The following is a 24,010-nucleotide window of genomic DNA, read 5'->3' as shown; positions in this document are numbered from 1 at the left end:
TGTCCTGTTCCTCCTCAAATATATGACTATATAAACCTTCTACTCTAACGTATCTTGAAGACTACTTCAGCAACTCCTGAGGACTGTTACTAGGCTCCTAAAATGGAAAAAAAAAATGCTACATCACATTGCAATAAAGCGGCAATCCAACCTGCAAATGTCAGTCCCACTTCTATACACTGGAAAAATTCTTCCATTTCCTTGCACCATATTGTAGTCTTCTAATTGTTTTGTCAGTACACATGCCCCTCAATTTCTGATGGGGTCACACTCAACAAACCCATCATAAATTGAAAATATCATAAGTTGAAAATGCATTTACTATCTAGATAAAGCCATCATAAAGTCAAAAAAGCATTCAGTCAAATCATCCTAAGTCCAGATGCTCCTCACCTTATAATGGGGCTACATCCTGATAAATCTGTCATAAAGTTGAAAAATCTTAAGTTGAACCATCATAAGTTGAGGACCATCTGTATACTGAGAGGAGGTGACTGAATTTTGAAGAATAAGTTAGTATATGTGTAAAACAACATTTCACTTTGTAGCGCAGTGTTTATTAAAAATACAGTTCCATGAAGAGTTTAATAGTTTTTTAAAAAAAAAGGTGATTTCAAATGTCACCAAAGTTTTGTGCAGGTACAGAACTTTGGAGTGATTTTTCTGAAAACTAAGAGTAGAAAACACTTGTGACTGAGCTGACGAGAGACACAACCAGCTACAAAATGTATAATAGGCACCTCAGTACTCTGAGATAGTTTTCGTATCGATAGCTAAATTGATTCAAAGGAAAACTTCAGAAAATTCTAGAAAGAAGTTCTAGAAGTTCCCCCAATCCACCTCCAGGAACAACTGCTCTACCTGTCAGGTGCAGATTGGCCTGCAATTTTAATGTTTATCTTTGTTTCCTGGAGGTCTTACCTACAATTCCCCTCACCCATTGCTAGATGAAAGAATATAAGCAGCTGACTGAAGTATGTATGTTTGAATATTCTCAAGGACTTGGAGAAGGAGAAATTTCCACTTTATATCTGGGTAATGGGGTCTTTGCCAGTTGCAGAGCACATGGTGTTGTGTGTACACATGTTATGCCCCTGAACTTGACTCACCCCTGCTCAACTTAACCCAAGCCCCAAGATTAAAATTTAAATTTCAAAAAACATTCCCAAGTCTCTCTACCAATAATATAGCAATAATAATAATACATGCATACTAGTGAAGAAGAATGAAACTATTTCCAAATATATGATGTAGTTCTTCCCAAGTAAATACCAATGTTTGCTAAGGTATAGAAATACAAATATGAAATTTAAAAAGGGTAACATCTCTCAGTCTAATAAAGTATAGAGAACTCGGAACAGAGTTGAAAATGCTTCTGAACAGTCTTGGTAAGTTTCTTTAATTTGTTCTGGAAGCGACCACATATTTTAGAATTCTCTAAAATATGAATATTTCAGAATGAACTCAGGTGCTTTTAGACTTAAGTTAACGAAATGGCAGAACTAGTAAGTTGGAAGGTTCCTAGTTTGGGATTTTGAGCCCTTGGGTCCAGCTACAGGGAAATTTGGAACCTGACTCAGGCTATGTGTGTGGGTAGCCAAACATCTGGGCAGTATTGCAGCTAAACATTTATATATTTATGCATTTCTACTCTTTCTTTTAAAAAAAATATATATATATAATCTCCAGTGATCATAGCAGACCAGATTCAATGGGCAAATCATAAAATCCAACTCAGTAACTTTATTAACCTGGAGTCCTGTGAACTCTGACATCCAGCTGGTATCAGTTTCAGAAAGGCTTTCAGAGGGTTCTGTCCCTTGATTGTGGTCATTGTAAGCCTAATAAAAGATGAGAAAGATAAAAGTGTGTGGGAATTTGCCACCAAAAGGGACACTTACTTGATGTCAGTGAAGACATACAGAAATGACGAGATACTGACCCAAATTCTCTCCTCCACGTCCAGCAAGGTGCTAGCAACATGCTTCCTGAGCTGGGATTCAGGGAAAACCATTCCTGAAGACTTTTTTCAGACTATGTCATGGCTTACATCATTGAGTAAGCCCCGGAAGGAAACTTGCCTGTATGAGCAGAGGATTAGTTGCATGGGTGGTATAAAAGTCAGCATTGTAGAGGGGAAGGGCATCATGCCTCTAACCCTCGCTAGGGAGAGGCAAAGATATAAAATATAAACAAAATGTTTTACCCTCATAATACCCTGAAATTAAAAAAAAAAAGTCAGCATTGGTTCAAACTCCCTGGCACATTTTATAGTGTTTCTCCCCCATACCACCTGCTGAACCCTTTAGCTCATCAATATGCATAGATGGAGTAAAGAGAAAGACATATTTCCTGGGTAAGCCTACCTACCTATGTGGAATTAGCTCAGTCCATTATTAGTTTCACTTGGTAGAAAATCATACCTCATCTATTCTGCAGGCAATAGCTGGTATTTGTAGTCTTGTGCAGACAATGCCAGGTGTTCACTCTGTTACAGGTTTTCTACCTAATCAAATGAAAAGGAACAATTAAGTAAGACATCCTAATTTTCAAAAGGTTGAATCATCTATTAATAATATCTGTAATAACTTCAACATTGAAAAATAACATGATCTCTGGGAGATGATATCCCCTCCTTCGAAAAGGTTAGGAGAGGCTGTTGCAAGCCCTGATTCAGCTTGCGTAGCACGGGGGGAATGGGAGTTGTACTGAAACACCAAGCCTTTTTTTTTTATTTCAATATGGTAATTTGCTCCTTAAATCTGAATGAACTGTAGTTTTCGTTAGAGCACTAACATGTATAATATGATGATTTCCTGGGGTGAGTAAATTTTCCTCTTTTCTTCTCTTTGAATCTAAATTCAACCATAGAATATTTTTCTAGCGAGCTCAACTCTATGGTGTCCTGAATCCTGACATCATTTGGGAAGCAAAGAGGACTGAAAAAGCGCACTCACATTGAGAAGGGACCTCCCCTTGAGGGGCAGTGTGGTGGAGGGACAGGATATAGACTCACTAGGCAGAAGATCTAGGTCCGGGTCCTGACTCTGCCTAGTTTTTGCCAGGAACAAGCCCCTTAAACTTCACAAGTTTATCTCCTCATCTTAAAAATAAGAGGATTGCAGTTGCTTTTTAAAATGCTTCCAGCTTTGATTCTACAGTTGATAAAATTCTATAATAATTTCATTTGCATGTGGAAGCATTTTGTAAACTTTCAAGTGAGATTAGGTATCTTTCTTTTCATTTTAAGATTTTTTTAAGTGCATATATTTTGAGGTTGAAAAATTTGAAAAATGAAAGCGTGATGAGCAACAAATCCAAACCCTTCATTTTAGAAATGAAAAAACCAGGTGACATATCCTCATGGCTTTTTGTGCCCTAACACTGTACCTCTTATGTTAAATTGAGCAGCCCTACAAAAGTCATCAATTTTTTTTCTGATGTTTTATTAGACTACTTTCACTTGGATATCCTGGGATCCAGTGTTTTTTGATTAGTCTTTTGTCAGGACTATCTGAGGATACATATACTATCTTGAAATCATTTTGACCCTGTCTATCCTGGGGTCCTCCCTGAATCATTTGCCTTCTGTATGATTCCTTTGTGTCACCCAGATTGAGGATTTTTTATTGTCTCTTTCCCTCAAATGCCTGTTGCAATTTTAGTGAACCTTTTTACGCTGCCATTATTTTTATGCATAATCAAGCAGAATGAATGAGACATCTCAAGGCACATAGTGCTAAAGGTTTTCAATATAGTTGTTTATTCTCTGAAAGCTGGTTTAAGATATTTTAAGAAATGACGCCAAATGTTCTGTCCTGCACTTTTATACAGTTGATATGGAGAATATCAACATTGTATTTGAAACTATAAACTAAAAATGTTTCTCTAAAATTATTATTCAAGAGATCTAGCATGCAACTGATTTGTTTTGTTCAAGCAAATAGATACGAGGGTATCTTTCAGTTTTGTTAGATTTGATGACATTGCATTCTTGACTTGCTTTACCTTGAAATTTTAGTTTCTTTGGTTACTGTGTTGAACATTCATGATAGAATTTTTTTTTTTTACTATGGTTAGTTTTATTTGCTTTCATTTTGTTTCCTTTATAACCTGTTTTTCCTCTCCTGTCCACCTGATGATTTTTGAATTGTTTGTCTGTATATAGCTATAGACATAGATGCTACTGGCTTAGATGCAGAAGAAAATGATTTGCCAGCAAACCACCGCTCCCCTAAACCCAGTGCAAACAGTGTAACGTCACCCCACTCCAAAGAGAAAAGAATGCCCTTCTTTAAGAAGGTAACATGAACTTCCAAGCTCCCATTGTCCACCCGCTCGACTGCACTGCGTCACATTTCTAGTCCTGTTGACTGTCTGCGTCCTTTGACAAGCCAATAACATGCATGCTCTGTTATTCTTTGTTTCTTTTCCATGCTGCTGTAGCTAAGCAGAAGCAGAAATCGGTAAGTTTACATTGACATAGCTGTGTTTATCCTGCCACTGGCATCATTAGCATTAATTCCCACAGTTTTATTAAATGCAATCATTTCTGTCCTAAGAAAAGAACCTAGCAACAGCTAATTGAGTCCATGCATTTCAAACCAACCAAATTCAGGGAGTGACCTGTTAAAACACCATTACAGTACTTATCCTTTTTGATGGAATAATATCTGCCACCAAGGGAATTTGTTTCAACATTCAAAGATGTCAACCACTGACAACTCCATAGGATGCACCTCAATTGTGCATGCTTATTCTGTCTGTCTGTCTTTCTTTTTTTCCCAAGAGATTTAACTTATAATCAAGCATATTAAAGCAGTTATTAGATTCTGATTTATGATATCCAGATATGTAGCTTGTACTAAAAAAAAAAGAAAAAACTATTCAATTTTTAATTTAGTCAGTATTTAAACTTCTAATCCACTAGGTGCAAAATCTGCAGATGAGCAAGACCAGTGGAAAACTGCAGGCTTGTTTTGGCGGTTTACTGTGAGTTTTTCCTATTGTCATATATAAATACTCTCCCGATGTTCTTATCTTCTCCATCAGTCAGATGTCCACCTGTTGGACAGTGTGGCTGGTGGCCATGCACAGAGCCTTTGCCGTTGGCCACCCAAGATGCTATGCAGTGATGCTACTTGTCCCCCAGCTGCAAATTATAGGGTATTCCTAAACTCTCTTTACTCCAAAAAACGCTATTTCTCCTAAGCCCGTTTTGTAGCTTCAAAGCATTATTTTTTAAAGATCACTAACTACCCTCCCCCCCCAAAAAAATTTTCCCTTTTTTCCCCCTCTTTTGCACACCACTTTCCACAGCTACTACACTGTCTTTTAGAGTCATACCTCCTCATGTCACCACGACTGGCAAAGCCCTGGGGATATTCTAACACACAGATGTGAAGTAAAGTCCACTCTCTGCCCCAAACTCTAAACATACGGAACCCTTTTCCTTAGCAAATAAGTATTTTGCTCTTTGGAGGAACTCTAAAGTCATTAATGCATTAATAAGGTGTCAGATACTGAACTGTAAAGTTTTTTGTTTTTTTTTAAATATATTTAGTAAGGGAAGAACTCAGCACTCCAGGCAAAACTTAAGATACCAGATTTTTGTGTTAGCACAAAAGGCTCCAAGCTCGATGGTTTTCCACAATAGTGGGCCCATTTCTCTGGTCCAATATTCTTGTCACAGCTAAAACTTGCAGCCAAGTGACTAACAGTGCCTATAGTTCAGAAGCTTAGAAAAAATCAGCATTGCTAAGCTGCTCTGGACTTCACAGAGAAGGAACATGAACTAAAACCTCGTTAGTCATGTAGTGTTTTGAAATCCATTTACCCTGAAATTGCAAAACTTTAAAAAATATTTACTTCATCACAATTTTTTTAAATAAATAATTGAAAGAAAAGAGAGTTAACAGGAAAGGATAGATAAAATAATGGTGTCATTCTCAATAGGGCGCAAAGCATCAATATTCCATCAAATAAGGTAATTTCTGTAGCTACCCTATTAAGAAACTGATTGATTACCAGCATGGGGTAACCCTTGGCTAGTTGGCAGTCACAGATCGATGGAACCAAAGAACTATAAAATACTGGGCCACTTAAGACTTAAAGACTTGAAATAAAATTTCTTGGTAGCTATTACTAAAATGCATGCAATTTATATTCCTAATTACAGTGGTGGAAAAGTTGTTCTTATACTGCATAGTTATAAGGACTTGGCTTCTAAACATTTTCAGTATGGTCCCAGGTGGTATAATTGTAATAATTTAATGAATATGCTTCTGATGCCTTCGGCACTGGTATTCATTCTTCTTATGTTGTTGATTACATGGGAAACTTCAACGTAGACTTCAAAAACAAAAAACAACCTGTGATTCAATGAGAAGATTATTTTCTATGTTTTAGATTGCTTTTAGAGTGGTGCTTGTGTGGCATTTTGTGCTGTCACTGTATTATGTTTGTCTTGTTTTTTTTTTCTGTTCAAAAATGTATTCTAGCTTGATTGTGTCTATTAAAATTAATTTTGAAAGCTAGGTAAAAATTTAAGCAGTGAAATTTGACAGCACAGTGGCAGTAATGTTTTTCTTCCCTCTATCCATATTGTCTGTGACTATTGGTGAAATCTCAGATGGAAGCTTTTGAATTTGAAATGTTTTTTATTCCCCCCTGAGGCAACTTAAATGAAAATGAAGCCAGAAAGTTTGTAATCGGCAATTTGAGGCAACAATAAAATGCTCTTGAGTGATAGCTGATGCAAAAATTACATTCACATTTGCACATCAGTTTGTCAAAGTCTTAAAATAGTTTGAAGAATATTTTTCTTTTGGTGTGTGTGATTCTTAAAATATATTTTTCGGATACCCTGGAATCAGATTCATATAGCAATGATTTGCTTATCACAGTGTCTAAGGCCATATCTGTCTTCTACAATAAAAAACTTCATTTTTGGAACAATTTAATAATCTCTGGTATCAAGAGAGCTGGTTTTAATGTAATCAAATGAATTAGCTGTTATCTAATTTTTTAAAAAAAATTTATTTTAACCACTGTATTTGAAGCAATTAAGTTGAAAACTCTTGATAGTTTTAGAAATTGCTACGAAATTTAGCTTCTCCCCCTAGTCTTTCAACAAACAAACAAATTATTGCAGAAATACATGGATTTGTTATCTAACAGAAATACTAAACTACTTTTGAGAAACATGTTAAATATGCACGTTGATAATGAATCTTTTGAGGCCAGTGAAGCATAGTTGAATATATTATCACACCTTAACTACCTTCCCTCGAAGACACAACACATCAACCTTACATTTTAAGTTTAAGTACCAAAGCATAAGAAAAAAGCATCAATCTCTAAGGTGTGATCAGTCATCATGACTACTGTTTACTAGAACAGCATGCATACTAACTTTAAACTCTACCAGTAAAATAGAATTTTTCAAGTATTTGGTAGTGACAGTTATAATATTTTGAAATTAGCTTTTATGCAGGTAAGATATACAGACATCCAAGATGTAAAAGTAGTGAAATATTTCTTTCCTCTGTAATTAACCATGTTATGTCTGCATTTCAACTCTTCAGAAAACTCAAATGCATCTGAAAAGCGGTATTAACTTGCAGTCAAGTCTAAAGCACCTATTCTGCATGAGGCATGTTTCTGTTTGTTCTACCAGCTAGTCTAGTTGTTGCTCAAAAGCAGCACCTCCTGCTTTAGGAACTGCTAGGCCAGTAGCCTTTCTTGAGAAGAGCAAGAAAATTGTAGACAGTCCACTAACTTAAAACTTTAGGAAAATAAACCCACCACTGGTCTTTGATTGGGTTTATTTAGAAAAGAAGCAAGTAAAAAAAAAAAAAGAAAGAAAAAAAGAAAGAAAGAAATGAAACATCTGGAAAGCCAGTGCCTCATATCATAGAGTTCAGACAGAGTATCTTATATGTAAAATATTTCAGTTCCCCCGCCTGTGAAATGTTAAAAGCCTCTCCTCTCTCGGCAGACAGAGCACACTCCTCCTTACGATGTGGTACCTTCCATGCGACCGGTGGTCCTAGTGGGCCCTTCGCTGAAGGGATATGAGGTGAGTAGCGACATTCTGTGGCACGCTCAACCTTTGCATGCTAAACTGTCTTGTAACTCCACATCCTACGCCCGACTCTCGAATGTAGCGCTTGAAGAGCTCATAGCAGCAAAGCATGTTGTTTTTCAAGCTTAGTGTTTCATTTTCCTGGCTGTGGCTTTGAAGATCTCTGCTAGTTACAATTTACTCAGCCCAGGAACGTTTTAAATTTCAAATAATGTCAAATGGAGAGTGACTGAAACCCCTTGCAATGTCATTTGTCACTAAAACGTCAGGATAAGTTCACTTTCACTGTCATTGCATCAGTACTTGGGAGAATGTGGCCACCTCCCTTGCTGCCTTTTCCAAATGCAAAGCTCTGGTCTTCAAGCATCCCTAAGAGATTCAAATTGCTTTATCCCGATGAGTAATATTTTTTAATCGTATCTTAATTTATTGCTTGCTCCATTGCAGGTCACAGATATGATGCAAAAAGCGTTGTTTGATTTTTTAAAACACAGATTTGAAGGGCGGTGAGTATTGGGGAGTATTGGTTTTTGTGGATTTTGCCTTAAAGATGACAAACCCCTGGTGGGATAGGAGCATGACCCTAAGAGAAAACTGCCCTCCAGTGTCCATACGATGACAGGAAGTAAGTTTAGTTCAGTTCAGTCTGGTTCAGTAAATATTTTTCCTATTTGCTTTGCACATCCTCAACCCTGGTTGGTCTGGTTCCTGAACCTGCATCCGTGAGATGAACTTGGACCTTCTGGCTAGTCTCACCATTAATTGCTGCCCAGACATTGCACTAAATATCCCTCTTCCATTCACTCTTCTAAAGACTCCCCCATCATCTCCCTGAATGTTTGGCTTTATGTCCAATCACTATGTTCTTAGCCGTGGCCAGTCCCTACCACCAAACTATTTCTATCCAGATATAGCTGTAACCAAGCATCCTTCCCTCTCTAATCGGTATCTTGCGTTCCAGTGGAAACTCCATCAGCATTTCAAAACATAGTTATTTCTCCTCACATCTGACCTCACAGTCCCTCTGGGTATCTCATTTTTCTTCTTTTCTTTATAGGACAATTCCTTGAAAGAGCTGTGTGTACTTGCTCTCCTTCCACTCTCTTGAGCCTACTCCAGTTACGTGGTCACTCACACTACTCAGTCAAAACTACTCATGTCACGATCACCAGTAAGCTTCCCAATGCTATCTCCAGGGATGAGTTCTCAGCCCTTATGTCACCTGGCCATGAGCAACAGTTGGCATGGTGGACTCCCCCATCCTCTTTTATCATGAACACTTCATTTGCTTGGTTCCTGGGACCACACTGTCCTGGTTTGTTTCTACCACACTAGCCACTCCTTCGTCTCCTTTGCTAGCTCTTCCTCATCTATGAGATATCTCTAGACCCATGTATCTATCTGCCTGTCCACCCGCAGCACTATGATGTGCAATGGGCTTTTCAAACTTGGCCTCCAAACTTCCCCCCAAACTCGCTCCTCCCATAATCTTTCTCTCTCTCAATGAATGGCTTCTTCATCTTTTAGGCCGTAAGAGCCTTCATCTCCAGATCTGTGAATTATCCTTGACTATTGTTTCTCTCTTATATTCCACATCCAAGTGCTGTTGCCTGTATCTTCAAAACATGTTCAGAATCTAAGCCCTTCTCACACATCCTCTGCTGTCATTTTGGGCTGAAACGCCCTCATCTTCTCTTTCCTGGATCTCTTCTGGACTTGTTTTCTTGCCTTTAGCATTGCTTTCTTAAAGTCTGTTCTCAGCTCAGCTGCCTGAATGACCCTGTTCTATTGTGAGCTGGTGCTCACCACTCCTTTGTTCAGAACCATCCAGTGATTTCTCTTTTCACTCAGAGTAAAACCCAAAGTAAAATCCTTATTATGGCCCCAAACCCTCTGTAGTCTGACCTTCCACACCTGTCTTTCTTGATTTTCTCTCTTACTACTCTTCACTTTCCTCATTCTGCTCCTGCCACACTTACTCCCTTGTTCCATGAGTGTTCCAGACAGCCAGATACAAGTCCATCACAGGGCCTTTGCACGGTGCAGTTCCCTCTGCTAGGAACACCTTCCTCTCAGATATTCTCCTTGGTATACATGTACACACGCATGCACACACAGGCATTCTCCTTTCCTGACTTTTTTCCTCAGTGTTCTTTTATGTATTTTACTTATTAATTTTGTTATTCCCCCACAACTAGAATATAAGCTCCATGAGGGCAGGGTTTTTAAATGTCTTATGAACTATTACATTCTCAGTGCCTTGAGCAGTGCTCAATATGAAAATGGATGGATGGATTTTGAATGAATGTCTGCCACGTGCTCTGCTAGAGAAATGCAGAGACGGCGAAGCCACTGTCTCTATCTATGAAGAGTGTGTATGTAAACCACAAATTGAAATCTCTAGCAGTATAATAGAATATAAATGAACGGGCAACTTGGCACATGCAGGTAGCATAAAGTGGGGAGGAGTAATTAATACTAATTTAGGGATGTCCACATCCAGGAACGGTTTCAAAATGGCACCCAAGAGTTCACCAAGTGAATTACAAGAAATGGAAGAGTGTGTCCAGCAGAGAGTGTAAAGTGGGTGAAGGCATTGAGGTAGAACACAGCGTGTGTGTATGGCAACCCACCTAGAGGTCTTTAAGGACCTAAGCAAGTAGTAATGAAGCCAGGGGCCATATCTAGTATGCCATGCCAATAGGCTTGGACTTAATCCTTTCCCTCTCTTTTCCCCAATCCCCAACTCAACTTGCATCAACAAATATTTATGGAATGTATTCTATGTGCCAGGCTTTGGGAGAATCAAAACAGACAAGGGCCTTGGCTTCATGGAACTTCCTTATAGTCTATAGTCAGTGGTGCCATAAAAAAGGTTAAGCCAATTCCTAAAGTTCCAAAGACATGATAGGAGTCCAAAATGGAAACCTCAAGGTTTTAACTAAGAGTAGATTATTGTAGGGTACCTGGGAACATTCAGAGATAGTGTACATTTCTGTATTTTTAACAAGATAAATGTGGTTCCTCTCTCTCCCTTCCTCTCCTCTTCTCCCCCACCTGCAACAACCCAAGTACGATAGATAATATCTGTTGGTTTCAGTGTCCTTTTAGATTTCTTAGTACAGTAATTTCTTTCTAGACCACACCTATTACTACAACCATTTCCAATTTGGGTTGGCATTTGGCAGGGAAGACAAAGGGTAGGGAGGAAAACTTTTATAGCAGGACAGATGTTAAGAAGTGATCAAGAAAGGATGGAAAGGGCAGGAAGAAAACAGAAACTATGTTTCAAGGTTTAAAAAAGACTTTATAATCAAGGGCTACCTAACCAAATGCTCAAATTAGATTTTTTTATTTTGCACAATTTTATGGAATATTTAGTAGTTGGTGCCAGGAAATGCAGCCTTCAGCGTGGCCCAAGGCTATCGGGCCCTGGCCAAGTATTAAAGGCATACCTCTAATCTGCCCCATTTAGCTTCGATTTCTTCATCCTTGGCTCTGTCATTTATCACAATTTGGAGTTGTCTCCGTGAGCATGCACGCTCAGAAATTTCTGCTAAAACAGGCTCTGTGTTTTCCGTGACTGAGTTAACCCACTGCCCTTTACTAAATGCCAAAGATGGGGAAATGGGATGGAATTTCCTGGCTTACTACTTCTATGTTAAACCTGAGTAAGTTTTGAATTTGGAAGATAGATTCCAGCCAAAGGGTGTACCTTGGACCCACGTTCTCAAGTATCAGCCACCCAGATTGATTTCATTTAAGAAATAAATACACAGAATATCTGGATGTTGTAGTCATCTATTCTAGCCAGAAGTAATTTCCATATGGCTTTATTAGTGGACCAGCCTGGGCTCGTCTTGACTTACAGAGATGGAGTTCAATATTGTAGGCCTGTGGTTGCTAGTGAAAGATCATCAAAGGAAGTGGTAGAGTTCACAAGGTAGGATTTCAAAGGCCATGTAAAAATTTAACTTTTTTACCCATGGCAAGACATTCAGAGTAACTGAATCATTAAATGTCTTTGCTTTTGGCAATGCAAGACAGCAACAGAGGGTGGAAATTCATCAAAAACACCAGGTATGAGTGCATACATGACATTCTAAAAGGGAAAAATGAATTGTGTCATACTGATGTATTAAATAAACTAAATTTATTTTTTAAACAATCTTAAGCCCACGAGGAGAAAATATGAAAGGAAATGTTGATGATGAAAAGGTTCTAGATGGCCAGGAATTCCTTTTCTGTTCTGAAACCCACGTTAAGTCCATTTGTAGAAGCCCCCGGAGAGCTGTCAGAATCACTTTTCTGGTTGTTAAAATAGCGTAAGAGTGTCAGGTCAGAGAAGAGATGACAAATCATCATCCTCTCTCTGTTGTGTGCAACAGAGTAGGCTATTTAAACTTGGATTCACCCTAACCAACTGTGTCCTGTCAACAAAGCAGTCCTCAGACTCACCTTGTAGGACAATGACAGGTAAATTAACAAGGGAATCAGGGACTCGAAGGGAAGCTACCATCTGGGATAAATTCAGGGTTTTTCCCCCTCCCCCCAGTGACTTTGAAAATGTCAGCTTATTAGCCCTGAAGTTGCTGTAGGGATATGTACACTATTGCCAGAATCTTCTGTGAGAGACTCTTATTGGAAATCAATAATCCTGGGAAACATTACATCACTGTATTTTCTGGTGTAAAAAATTTACTTAGATGTGAGATGACTTCTAAAACTGGTGGTTTTCCATGCTGGCTGCGTATTAAAATTACCAGCCAGTGCTTAGGGGAAAAAAAAAAATCCAGCGGATTCTATACCATTCTCCACTAATTGAAACCAGAGCTCGAGGACAGGCTATGGGCATTTGTAACTTTAAAACTTGCATAGTGATTTCGGTATACTGCAAGGGTTGAGAGCTATTACTCTAAACTGAATTGGTCCCTGAGAATTTTGCCCTTAGCATTTTCAAGGTCAGCTGCTGAACAGAACCCCAAGTAATGATGATGCCCAAAGCATAACTTCAAGAGTTGAAATATGATAGTAGCCTGTCTCTTAACTACATAAGCAGGTCAGTGGAAGCCTGGCTGAGTAATACCATGTGCAGAAAGAAAAGACCAAGCACGTGGGACAAGAAGATGTATCGTTACAGAAAATCGCACCCTTCCCCTGAATTAGTTCCCTAGAGGCTAGACTGTAAGATGCTTCTGAGCAGGTTTAGTCTGTCTTGTCACCACTGCCATATCCCTAAGGTGGTGCCCATGACAGGGCAGCTGCTTCCCAGTGAGTAGCCAGGGTTCTCTAGAGGCACAGACCCAGGTGGCTGGGCACATAGTAGGCTCTCAGTAAATATGTGCTGAGTGAATGACTCCCTCTGTGGCCATGCAGGTGCTCAGCATAAAGGGAATTCTGTTACTTGCCTTATAGCTGGAGCTTCCCAGATGGCATCACCCTACCCTTCTACACCCACCCCCGAATAAATGAAAGCATTTTAAAGTCATCACTGAGCAGTGGATGCTCCCACGTATAGCCTGACTTCCCTAGTGAATGCATTGTGAAATAACAATGAAACTTTTTTTAAATTGATGGGTTTAGCGTTTCATGCTGATTGTTGCTTTTTAAATTGCTAAATAAGATTTTTTTATCAAATACTTATCTTTTCTAAAACAGCAATCTCAGCAATAAAAAAGGAGTAAACTGTTGAAACAACACAGTGAGGATGAATCTCAAACCCCTCATGCAAAGTGAAAGGAGGGTTACTCAAAAGGCCACACACACATGATTCCACACAGAGGATATTTTGGAAAAGGCAAAACCATACAGGGACACGAAACAGTTCTGTGGTTGCCGGGAGTGGGGTAGGAGGGAGGACTGACTACCAAGGGGCAGCCTGTGGGATTTGCTCATGGGAGGATCTCGTGTCATGAATGTGATGGTAGATACAGAACTCTATAAATGGGTCCAAACTCTTGGAACTGTACACCAAAAAGAATGAACTTTATAGTATATAGATTAAAACCAAATCTTTTTGTAAAAGCCAGTCATCTCTTTTCATAGTTTATCAAATGCCCTGCTCCCCAGATAGCCAGTGTGTCTTTGGGTATTTTCTCCTTGCCTCTAAATAACGTGCTTAATTTGCTGCTCAGGTTTTCAGCGTTAGGCATCGTCTATGGATTTCATACCATGAAGAATACTGAGCTCTTGTGCATTTCCCATATACATGCCTGCATACATCTTCTCTTCCTCTAATCTTCCAGCTATTAAAAGTTAAGAAACTACTGGATGCATTTGAATATCCTGGGAAGAGATTTAGATAGCTGGGGGAGAACTGGCACCTGGATTCATGACACATTTATAGAAAACTTAGCAAATGTAAGACGTAAAATTATTTCATGGAGACCACAAAGAAAGCCCACAGGAAAAAGTATATGGCATGGTTCATTTGAATTTATTTGCATGGTTCATTTGAATATTATTTGCATGGTTATAATAAATGCTAAATGTGGAGTCAACCAAAAGTATTAGTTATCTTCTTGAATCTCTGAGTTGCTCTAGCCAGTTCCAGTCTAGACCAATTCTCTCTGTGTGGGCGTCATTCAGGAACAGCCCTTGTCATTACCCTTGGAGACTCTTTTCACCTTTGTTTTGGGTTGGAGCTCCTCTTTTCTAGATCTCTTAATTTCTTTCAAGTTTTACCCTTTTTAGTCAAAAACATTCTACAGTAGTTTCCCTGGAAAGAGTACATACTAGTTTTTTCAAGACCCTGAATGGCTGGCAACGTCTTTAAATCAACCTTCCTGTGTAATTGACCATTTACACAGTCATGGAATATTCTAGTTGGAATAATTGTCCCTCTGAATTTTGAAGGCTTTTTGCTCCATTATCTTCTGGCTTCTATATTCTGTTGAGAAGGACAAAGTATTCCCATTCCTGACCCTTTGGGACCTGCTTTCTCCTCTGGAAACTTTTAGGTTTCTCTTTGTCCACAACGTTAGGAGAGTTAGAAGAATATGTCTTGGGTGTGGGTCTTTTTAACCACTGTGCTGGACTCTTTCAATTTGGAAAATCAGACCATTCATCCTGGAACTACTGTTTTAGTTTCCTCTCTATTTTTTCTTTTCTTCTTCTGAATTCTTGTTCTCTGATTTTCTTACCGTTCTCCTGTTTTCTCTGTCTTTTCTGTTTTACTCTTTTAAAAGGTCCTTAACTTTATCTTTTAACCCTTCTTTTGAATTTCCATTTCTACTGCCATGTTTTTAATTTACAGAAGCTCTTATCCTAAGTTTTTAAATAGGAATTTGTTCTAGTTTCACAGATGTAATCAGCTCTTACCTTCCAACCATGAGTAGAATTCATAGTTGATTTTTCTGTTTGTTTTGGTGTCTCAGGTTAGGGGTTTTCTGAATATGCCTGACGAACACTTCTGCACTCGTTATAAAACGGGGCATAAAATAATTAACTGGGAGTTCTGAGCTCATAGGTGGGGCTTGTTGACTTTTGCTTCCCTGTAGGACAATCTTGCTGAGCAATATTATAGGAAGCCTCCTATATCATTATCTTTGGGTCTTTACTCTTTGGCATCAGATTCCTTAGAGAAGATTCTTCCATTCGGACCCAGGGAGGACATAAACACAGGCCTGGCTACCAGTATTCTATGATGTCAAAGAAGGATGGGGGCTCAACATTCAGAAGCTTTGCTTTCTCATCTAGTATTTTCTGCCCCTGCTCTGCCAAGAGTCCTCCGGTCAGAGGCTTTCTCTTTTCTTGTCTGCAGATAACAACTCTGTGATTTTATACCAGCCAGGAAAAAAATTGTCACCTGACTCCTTGATGTTATGGAGAAGTGGAGCTCTGAGTCTGAAACAGATTCGTTAACCAAACTTCCTATTTTGGGTCCCACTGTCACCACCTTTTTCAGAGATACTGTGAGCCTTCAACTTTGCTTCACAGCTTTTCCTACTGTTGACTTGAATATTCAGATTTCTGTAGTCTTAAGTAACTTACTAGTTCCAGCTTCCAGATTTTGTTGTGCTCATTTCTACCCTGTCTAAAATGATCCCCAAGTCATTATCATGTCATAATATCCTGTACGTTCTCTTCATGACAGTTATCATAATCTTTAAATTTAAATTTATTTTCTTATTATGTGTCTCTGCCACTAGACTCTTTACTCTCTGAGGCAATACCATGTTTGTCTTATTACTTGTTCTTGATACCTATCATAGGACTGAACTATGGGTGCAGGGGCTAAGAATATAAGCTCCACCATTTAGTAAATACACAGCCTTGGATAATCTTCTTGTGGCTCATTGTCTTCATCAGCAAAAGTGAGATAATGGATGATTTAATGAGATAATTCAAATAAAGTGCTTAGTACATACCTGGCACTTGGTAAGCAACCAAAAAATGCTAACTAAAGTGCGGGCTAAACAAAAATGAACGATTAAGCGCCCTCACATATATGGTGTGGAAATATGGTCACTATATATATTTCATACTTATATTTGCTTGGGTCATGTACTTCCTCCTTTGATTAATGACCTTAGGATTGTCTGTTCCTTTTTCTCCACAGGATATCCATCACAAGGGTCACTGCTGATATCTCGCTTGCCAAACGCTCAGTATTAAACAATCCCAGTAAGCATGCAATAATAGAAAGATCCAACACAAGGTCAAGCTTAGGTAAGTCTGCACAACGATCTTAAGCTATTTTAACACTCCTCTTCTGAAGGTGACAATGAGAAGATCTAATAAGATGGTAATTCCATGTGTCACAGTGTATTAAAAAAAAACATGTGTTCCCAGTAGCTGGTGCTACAGTCTTAATGATTTCATGGCGTGGAAGGGTTTGTTATGATAGTTTCAAGTTAAAAATTCCACATGCTGTCAACATTACCGTTGTGGTTTGTTTTCGCTAATGTGAGCTTTGGTGTCTCCAGACTCTAAAATCTGTCAGCTGTGCATCAGTGTTACCATAAGCAATTTTATTCATCTCTTGAAGGCTGTTTCCTCATTTTAAAAAAGATAATAACTACCTTGTTGAATTATTGTACGGATTAAACATGGTATGTACTCCATACATGATGGCTATTATCCCAAGTACCCCTTAATACTTGAATTATATTAATACTGAAATTCAGGATGATGTAGTTTGTGTGTGTATGTTGAGATTGATAAAGGATCACGTCAATTCCTGGCTATTTTCCATTGTCAACATTTTTGTTTTATTTGTAAAAACAGTGTAGGGATTTTAGTGAACATGTTTATAGGGTGGTGTTTGGATACTGTATATTAACATGTACTGATTTGGTCAAATTGAGACCCTTCAGCTATTCTTCTCTTTGGCATGTGCTTGGAGTTTTAGGTTAATCACTGTTACACATGTGACTCACAGGATTGTTAAGTTTCTGTCTTTATAAAGTAAATTTTCTGAGGACTGTTATGTAAGATCTTTGAGCTTAGTTAATTTCTATTAATATTTATATGTAAATATATAAATTTTGGGAAGGCTCATTTTTAATATAGGAGTTTTTAGTTTACTCTGAAGAATCATTCTATAAGTAATAGAAAAGCTACTAGAAATAATAAACTTTATTAGTAATGAGTATGATATTTTAAAGAACTAAATTTTGTTTCTTACCTAACAACTCCTCATTAATGAAACTTCAGTAACAGGTTTAGAAATTTATTAGGGGGGGAAGTGTGATCATCTATTGTGCTACAGCAATTTTTTTATGTCCTTATCTTCTGTGACACTTAAAACTCTTAACAAACATTATTTGATGCTCACGGGAATTATTATAAAATTATTTCTTTAGTATATTCAACTGATTAACAAAGTCAGGTAATTTGGACTCATCAACTGAATCAGTGACATAAAAGATTTATTTAGATTACCGAGGCTTTTTGTAACTACCAACTATTCATTATTTTTATAACTTTTTTCTTTTTTTCTTTCAGAATATAGGGAGGTAGAAATGCTTTGGTCACATAAATTGCCTTTGTACCACCCAAGTCAAAGCTATAAGCATCCCCATACCCCAGACAGCATGTACTGCACTCATTAGGTGTGAATTTACCCATCCCCTTCTCTCCCCACCTTCCCAATCCCTGATGAATGTTACTTCCATATGTGTATATAAGTGTTGATTGATTAGTACCAATTTAATGGTGAATACATGTGGTGCTTGGTTTTCCATTCTTGTGATACTTCACTTAGAAGAATGGGCTCCAGTTCCATCCAGGTTAATACAAGATTAGTTCACCAGGTTTTTTTATGGCTGAGTAGTACTCCATGATGTACATATACCACATCAATGCAATCCCTATTAAAATACCAACAACATTTTTCACAGATCTATGAAAAATAATTCTATGCTTCATATGGAACCAGAGAAGACTCCGTATAGCCAAAGCAACCTTAAGCAAAAAGAGCAAACTAAAAGCTATACTGCAAGGTTATAGTCACCAAAACAGCATGGTAACTGGCTCAAAAACAGCAACATAGACCAATGGAACAGAACAGAGAAAACTCAAATTTAAAACCATTCTATTACCATCTAATCTTTGACAAAGCAGACAGAAACATACACTGGGAAAAAGATCCCTATTCAATAAATGCTGATGGGAAAATTGGATAGCCAAATGTAGAAGAATGAAATAGGATCTGAACCTTTCACCTCTCACAAAAATATACGTTATTTTTAAATGACTCTTCCACTCCACATATTTTATTGAGCATGTAGCATGACATTCATGATTTATCACGATAAATCCTGGGAAAGATGGATTAGATGAAGCCCCTGTCACCAAGGAGCTTGGTGTAGTCATAAATTAAGAGCCCATTGAAAGGTGATGAGCAAAGTGGTCCAGCATTGAACTGACTGCCAAAGAGCTAATGCTCTGGCAGCATGTGTAGGCCTTGGGGAAAGGCTCTTCCCAGGAGCTGGTCCTGAGCTGAGACTTGAACCGTGATCAGATTTAGCCACGAAAAAAAGGGTAAGGGGTGGGGTGGGGACAGCATGATAGTGATCTGAGAGTGGAAGCTACGAGAGGATTCTGGAAAACACATCTGCTTCACTTTGGCTGAAATACATGGTTCAAAAAAGAGAGAGATGGACCATGACAGCAGATAGGCAGGGATAAGAAATTAAGGAGTTTGTAGCTTATTTTTGAGGCATTAGGGATACATGTGCAGAGGTGTTCATTGATTGAGGTGCTCATTTAACAACTATTTGAGTGCTGCCATGTGCTAGGCATTATTCTAAGTGGCAGGGGCACAGAAGTGAATGACACAAAGTCTTCCTTCTCATAGTTTTCTTCCCCCCTCATAGTTTTGTTTCACAGGGAAGACATGCACAGAAACGCATAGATGTAAAACATAGACAGTTACAGATAGTCGGTGGGTGGTCGATGCGTCCCGAAAGCAACAGCAGGCTGGGAGTAGAGCATAAGCTGGGGAGGAGGGTGTGATTTCATACAGGGAAGGCATCTCTGAGGAAGCGACATTTTAGCAGGATGATTTCTGTGGTGAGCTCTATCGCCTTGCAGCTACCTTAGAAGAGTGTCCCGGGCAGAGGAAACTGTGTCCTCAGGTGCTCAGGGCAGTGCGAAGACCCTGAGGCAGGAGTGTGTCTTGAAGTGTCCGAGAAATGGCAAGGAGGCCAGTGTGACTGCAGGGGGTGAGCCGGGAGGTCAGAGAGACTGCGGCGGGCCTGATTGTGCAGGGCTTAGTAGACATGGAAAGATTTTGCCTTTTGTTGTGGATGGAACAGGGAGCTGTAGGAGTGCAGCCATGATGAGGTGTGACTTATGTCTTAGCAGAATCACAGCACTATGGAGGAGAGGATGGAATGGGGCATGAGAGAAGTGAGGAACACATTAGGAATCTGCTGAAGCAGATTATGAGAGAAATGACAGCCTCTGTGCAGAATCCCAGGCACATAATAAGGCTTGTGACTTCAGAAGAATCCATGTGGCAGCAGGGCAAAGGGGGTGAGACTTGGGCAGGGAGATCACTTACGAGGCTGCTGTCATCATTCATGTTAGAGAGTAAGAAAGAGTTTCAATCTTCTGCATTTTTCCCAGCACCATTTATTGAACAGGGATTCTTTTGCCCAGTGTATGTTGCTGTTCACTTTGTCAAAGATCAGATGGCAATATGTAGATGGTTTTATATATGGATTCTCTGTTCCATTGGTCTATCAATGAGATAACCCCACTGAGAGTGGCTTTTATCAAAAAGCACCAAAACAATAGATGCTGGAGTGGATATGAGAGATAGGAACACTTACACGCTCTTTGTGGGACTGCAAACTAGTGCAACCTCTGTGGAAAACAGTATGGAGAGTCCTCAAAGAACTAAAAGTAGAACTACCATTTAATCCAGCAATCCCTCTACTGGGTATTTTTTACCCAAAGGGAAAAAAAGCTATTTTAGCAAAATGACACTTGCACTAGAATGTTTACTGAAGCACAGTTCACAATTGCAAAGAGGTGGAATCAATCCACATGCCCACCAATTCAGGAGTGGATTAATAAAATGTGGCATATGTATACCATGGAATACTACTCAGCCATAAAAGGATGAATTAATGTTTATTGCAGCACAATAGCAAAGATGTGGAATCAACCCAAATGTCTATCAACTCATGAGTGGATCAACAAAATATAGTGCATGTAACCATGGAGTATAATACTACTCAGTCATAAAAAAAATGACAATACCTTTTCTAACAATCTGGACGGAACTGGAGACTATCCTCCAAAGTGAAGTATCACAAGAATGGAAAAACCAACACCACACTATTAAAGTGGAAACTAACTGATCAGCACTCAGTGGAAATCACGCAGAGGTGGTGTGGGAGTAGGAGGGGATGGGTGAAATCATACCTAACAGGTACAATGCACACTATCTGGATGATGGGCACACTTACAACTTTGATTCAAGCAGTACAAAAGCAATCAATGTAGCCAAAACATCTGTACCCCTAAAATAGTCTGAAATTTAAAAAAAAAAATTAGGCCGGGCCCAGTGGCTCACGCCTGTAATCCTAGCTCTCTGGGAGGCCGAGGTGGGCGGATTGCTCGAGGTCAGGAGTTCGAAACCAGCCTGAGCAAGAGCGAGACCCTGTCTCTACTATAAATAGAAAGAAATTAATTGGCCAACTAATATATATGGAAAAAATTAGCCGGACATGGTGGCGCATGCCTATAATCCCAGCTACTCAGGAGGCTGAGGCAGAAGGATTGCTGGAGCCCAGGAGTTTGAGGTTGCTGTGAGCTAGGCTGACGCCACAGCACTCACTCTAGCCTGGGCAACAAAGTGAGACTCTGTCTCAAGAAAAAAAAAATTAAAAATATTTAAAAAAATAGAAGAATAAGAGAGTTGGAGGCAAGAGAGTGTTAGAGGGCATGAGGAGAAGGAAGAATCCAGAGATGAAAGAGTAGGAGTGTCAGGATTTGATAATCTATTAAATGTGGAATATGAAGGAGGAAAATCCAGGATGGTTTCTGTTTTCACTTTAAGGAACTGGGTGATGGATAGTGGTGTTCTAGGAATAAGGGGTTCAGGATGAGGCAGTGGACTGTGGAGGGGGATAAGGAAGTGATGACATCAGTTGTGGATACAGCGAATTTGCAGTGTTGTGGAGCATTCAGATAAATAGCAGTAGTTGTATATATAGATCTGGAACAAAACAGAGGGCAAGGCTTAAGTTAATTCTCATTATTCACAGTAATTATGTTCTATAAAATCACACAAATGCTGAATTAGCAAATACTGACCCATTGTTCCTAGAGAAAATGTAGGGGTCACATTTTCATCAACTGATCAATACATAACCATGGTTTATGTGCCTTTCCATTTAAAGACACCTTATTTAATATATATTATTGATTCGTTAATACTGAATTCACAGGCAACTGCACTATAACTCATCCCTGAATGAAGTTCATCTGACACATGTACTCTCTAATAAGGCACATCCATCAGTCTTGTGCTTAGGAACACTACACAGCATTGTAGCATTATGCTTGGGGACCATTTTAAACAGTGAAATCATCAATTCAAAAGTGCAAAAATGCAAAATATGTGTCACTAAATAGACCATGAAAAGAACACTTGTTTACAGTCTAAGAGCTGTAACAAGAAGGCAGGGTATTGCTTTGCTCAGCCTCAGCTAGGAACATGCACATTGGGTGACTCAAATTTTTGCTACTCTGTACGTCCACAAATGATTGCCAAACTGCCATGAATATTGCTTTTGCAGTTATAGATAAATTTTAGCAAGTGCATGAATTCATAAATACAGAATCTGTGAATAACTATGGACTGTACTTTATATTTGGAAGCCATTAGTTTATACATGTACTCAGAGAATTGAGAATAAGAAGGCTAGGACAAGCCCAGACCCCCAACAAGCACGAGTATTTACAGGGTAGGCAGGGAAAGTAGGCTCTTGAGAAAGAACAAGAAATAACAGCTGCACAGGGAAAACTTCCAGAGAGAAGTAGCACAGTCAGGAGGGCATGTGTTTCAGTGATCCAAATGCTAGAGGTCAAGCAAGATAAAGACTGGCAACACCCACTGACTTTCCTGATGGGGCATTTCCATCTCTGACTTAGGGCTCTACTCAAATAGAGGGAGCAGGGAGGGTCAGAGGGACGAGAACCTGGACCCCGTGGAAGGTGGCCATGGGCCCAGAGCCCAGGGAATTGGTGATACAGACTGGCCGAATGTGTCATCCAGATTCCTAGGAGAGTCAGTGTGCAAAAACCTTTTCTAATATTGCTAAAGAAGAGGAATGCATGAATGACACATGCACTAATTGTACAGCATAAGGATTTTTAGGTTTTTTTTTTTGTTTTTTGTTTTTTTTTTCATATAAACTCTACTCGTGTGGAATTTTTAGTTTTTTTTATGGTAGTGTAAGGGCATAGATGATTTGAAAAAGAAAACCAGGCAGGAGAATGATCAGAGAACACCCAATCCCCTATATCACATGTTAAATGACATGTGTTAAGAATGTTATGTGGACCCTACAGGATGGGAAACATTTAAAATTGGAGCTTTGTGCAAAACTGATACTGTCATACTCTAGGTATGTAAGTTTATGTATATATGTTACTAAGATTATTTGTGGTACTAAAGGCTCCCATACTCTATTTTTAAAATTTTGCTTTTATATTTATTCTTCTTGCTTTTCTCAGGTCTTTGTTATCCTTCTTATTGATTTTAAGCTAGCAGATTACATAGTCTTTCTACTTTCCATCCTTAAAATGGTGAAAATATTGGAATGTATCCTTAGGATTGTGATGTGGATAGAATGTATTGACACATAGTGATAGGAGATAAGTCCATGATGGCTGCTATTATTGGTAGTTTTCTTTTTTCTTTTCCCTTTCATGGGAACAAGAAGTATTAGCAGTGTCAATTCTGATTTTTCAAATACTGTGCATAGTTTATGTAATTCTTCTATTTCTTATTCAAAGAGTAAAGTGTATAATATATAAATCTGGATCTGAAACGAGACAGCACTGTGTGCTTTCCATGAGTATTGTTACATGGAGTTGTCATTGCTGCTTTTCTTTTTCTTCACATCTGTGATTCTCAAACTCTAGCCTATATCAGAATCACCTAGAGGGTATGTTAAAACACAGATTGCTTGTCCCAACCCCAAAGGTTCTTATTTAGTAAGTGTGGGATGAAGTATGAGAATTTGCATTTCTAACAAGTTCTTGGAGATCGTACTTTTAAAAAAATTGCTGCTTTAATGAAGATGCTTCCTCGGTAATCCATTTCAGAAACTTTTATTCTATTCTGAAAATACTCATTATTCTCATAGTAACAGCAGGGTGTACTTGGATAAAGCACTTTAAAAAAAAATCTCATTTAATCCTTGGGACAGTGGTTTTACAAACGAGCTTGCATTGAAC

At 38.8% G+C, this 24,010-nt stretch overlaps 1 protein-coding gene and 1 long non-coding RNA gene across 9 annotated transcripts in view; one reads left to right on the top strand and one right to left on the bottom strand.

Moving 5' to 3' along the window:
- Nucleotides 1–24,010, top strand: part of CACNB2 (calcium voltage-gated channel auxiliary subunit beta 2) — a 316,986-nt gene that overhangs the window by 276,369 nt on the left and 16,607 nt on the right. For 3 of the 8 annotated variants that reach the window (XM_012748654.2, XM_012748661.2, XM_012748662.3), the window contains 4 exons: nt 4,447–4,466; nt 8,000–8,080; nt 8,534–8,592; nt 16,647–16,756. In XM_012748654.2, coding sequence (XP_012604108.1) covers nt 4,447–4,466; nt 8,000–8,080; nt 8,534–8,592; nt 16,647–16,756 — 270 coding nt within the window. Of the gene's footprint in view, nt 1–4,168; nt 4,303–4,446; nt 4,467–4,930; nt 4,993–7,999; nt 8,081–8,533; nt 8,593–16,646; nt 16,757–24,010 lie in introns of all 8 variants that reach the window. The other 5 variants (XM_012748651.2, XM_012748653.2, XM_012748656.3 and 2 more) reach the window with 2 other exon arrangements.
- On the bottom strand, nt 1,757–15,939 carry LOC109730041 (uncharacterized). The gene is made up of 4 exons (XR_012914896.1): nt 15,407–15,939; nt 2,424–2,506; nt 1,943–2,081; nt 1,757–1,841 (listed from the first exon to the last, which is right to left on the bottom strand). It is a non-coding gene; the product is annotated as an uncharacterized LOC109730041 (long non-coding RNA).

The sequence above is a fragment of the Microcebus murinus genome, chromosome 25 (genome assembly GCF_040939455.1).
Source record: "Microcebus murinus isolate Inina chromosome 25, M.murinus_Inina_mat1.0, whole genome shotgun sequence".
NCBI lineage: Eukaryota > Metazoa > Chordata > Mammalia > Primates > Cheirogaleidae > Microcebus > Microcebus murinus.
Note: the sequence above shows the minus strand (reverse complement) of the source record. Positions and strands in the feature narration are given on the sequence as shown.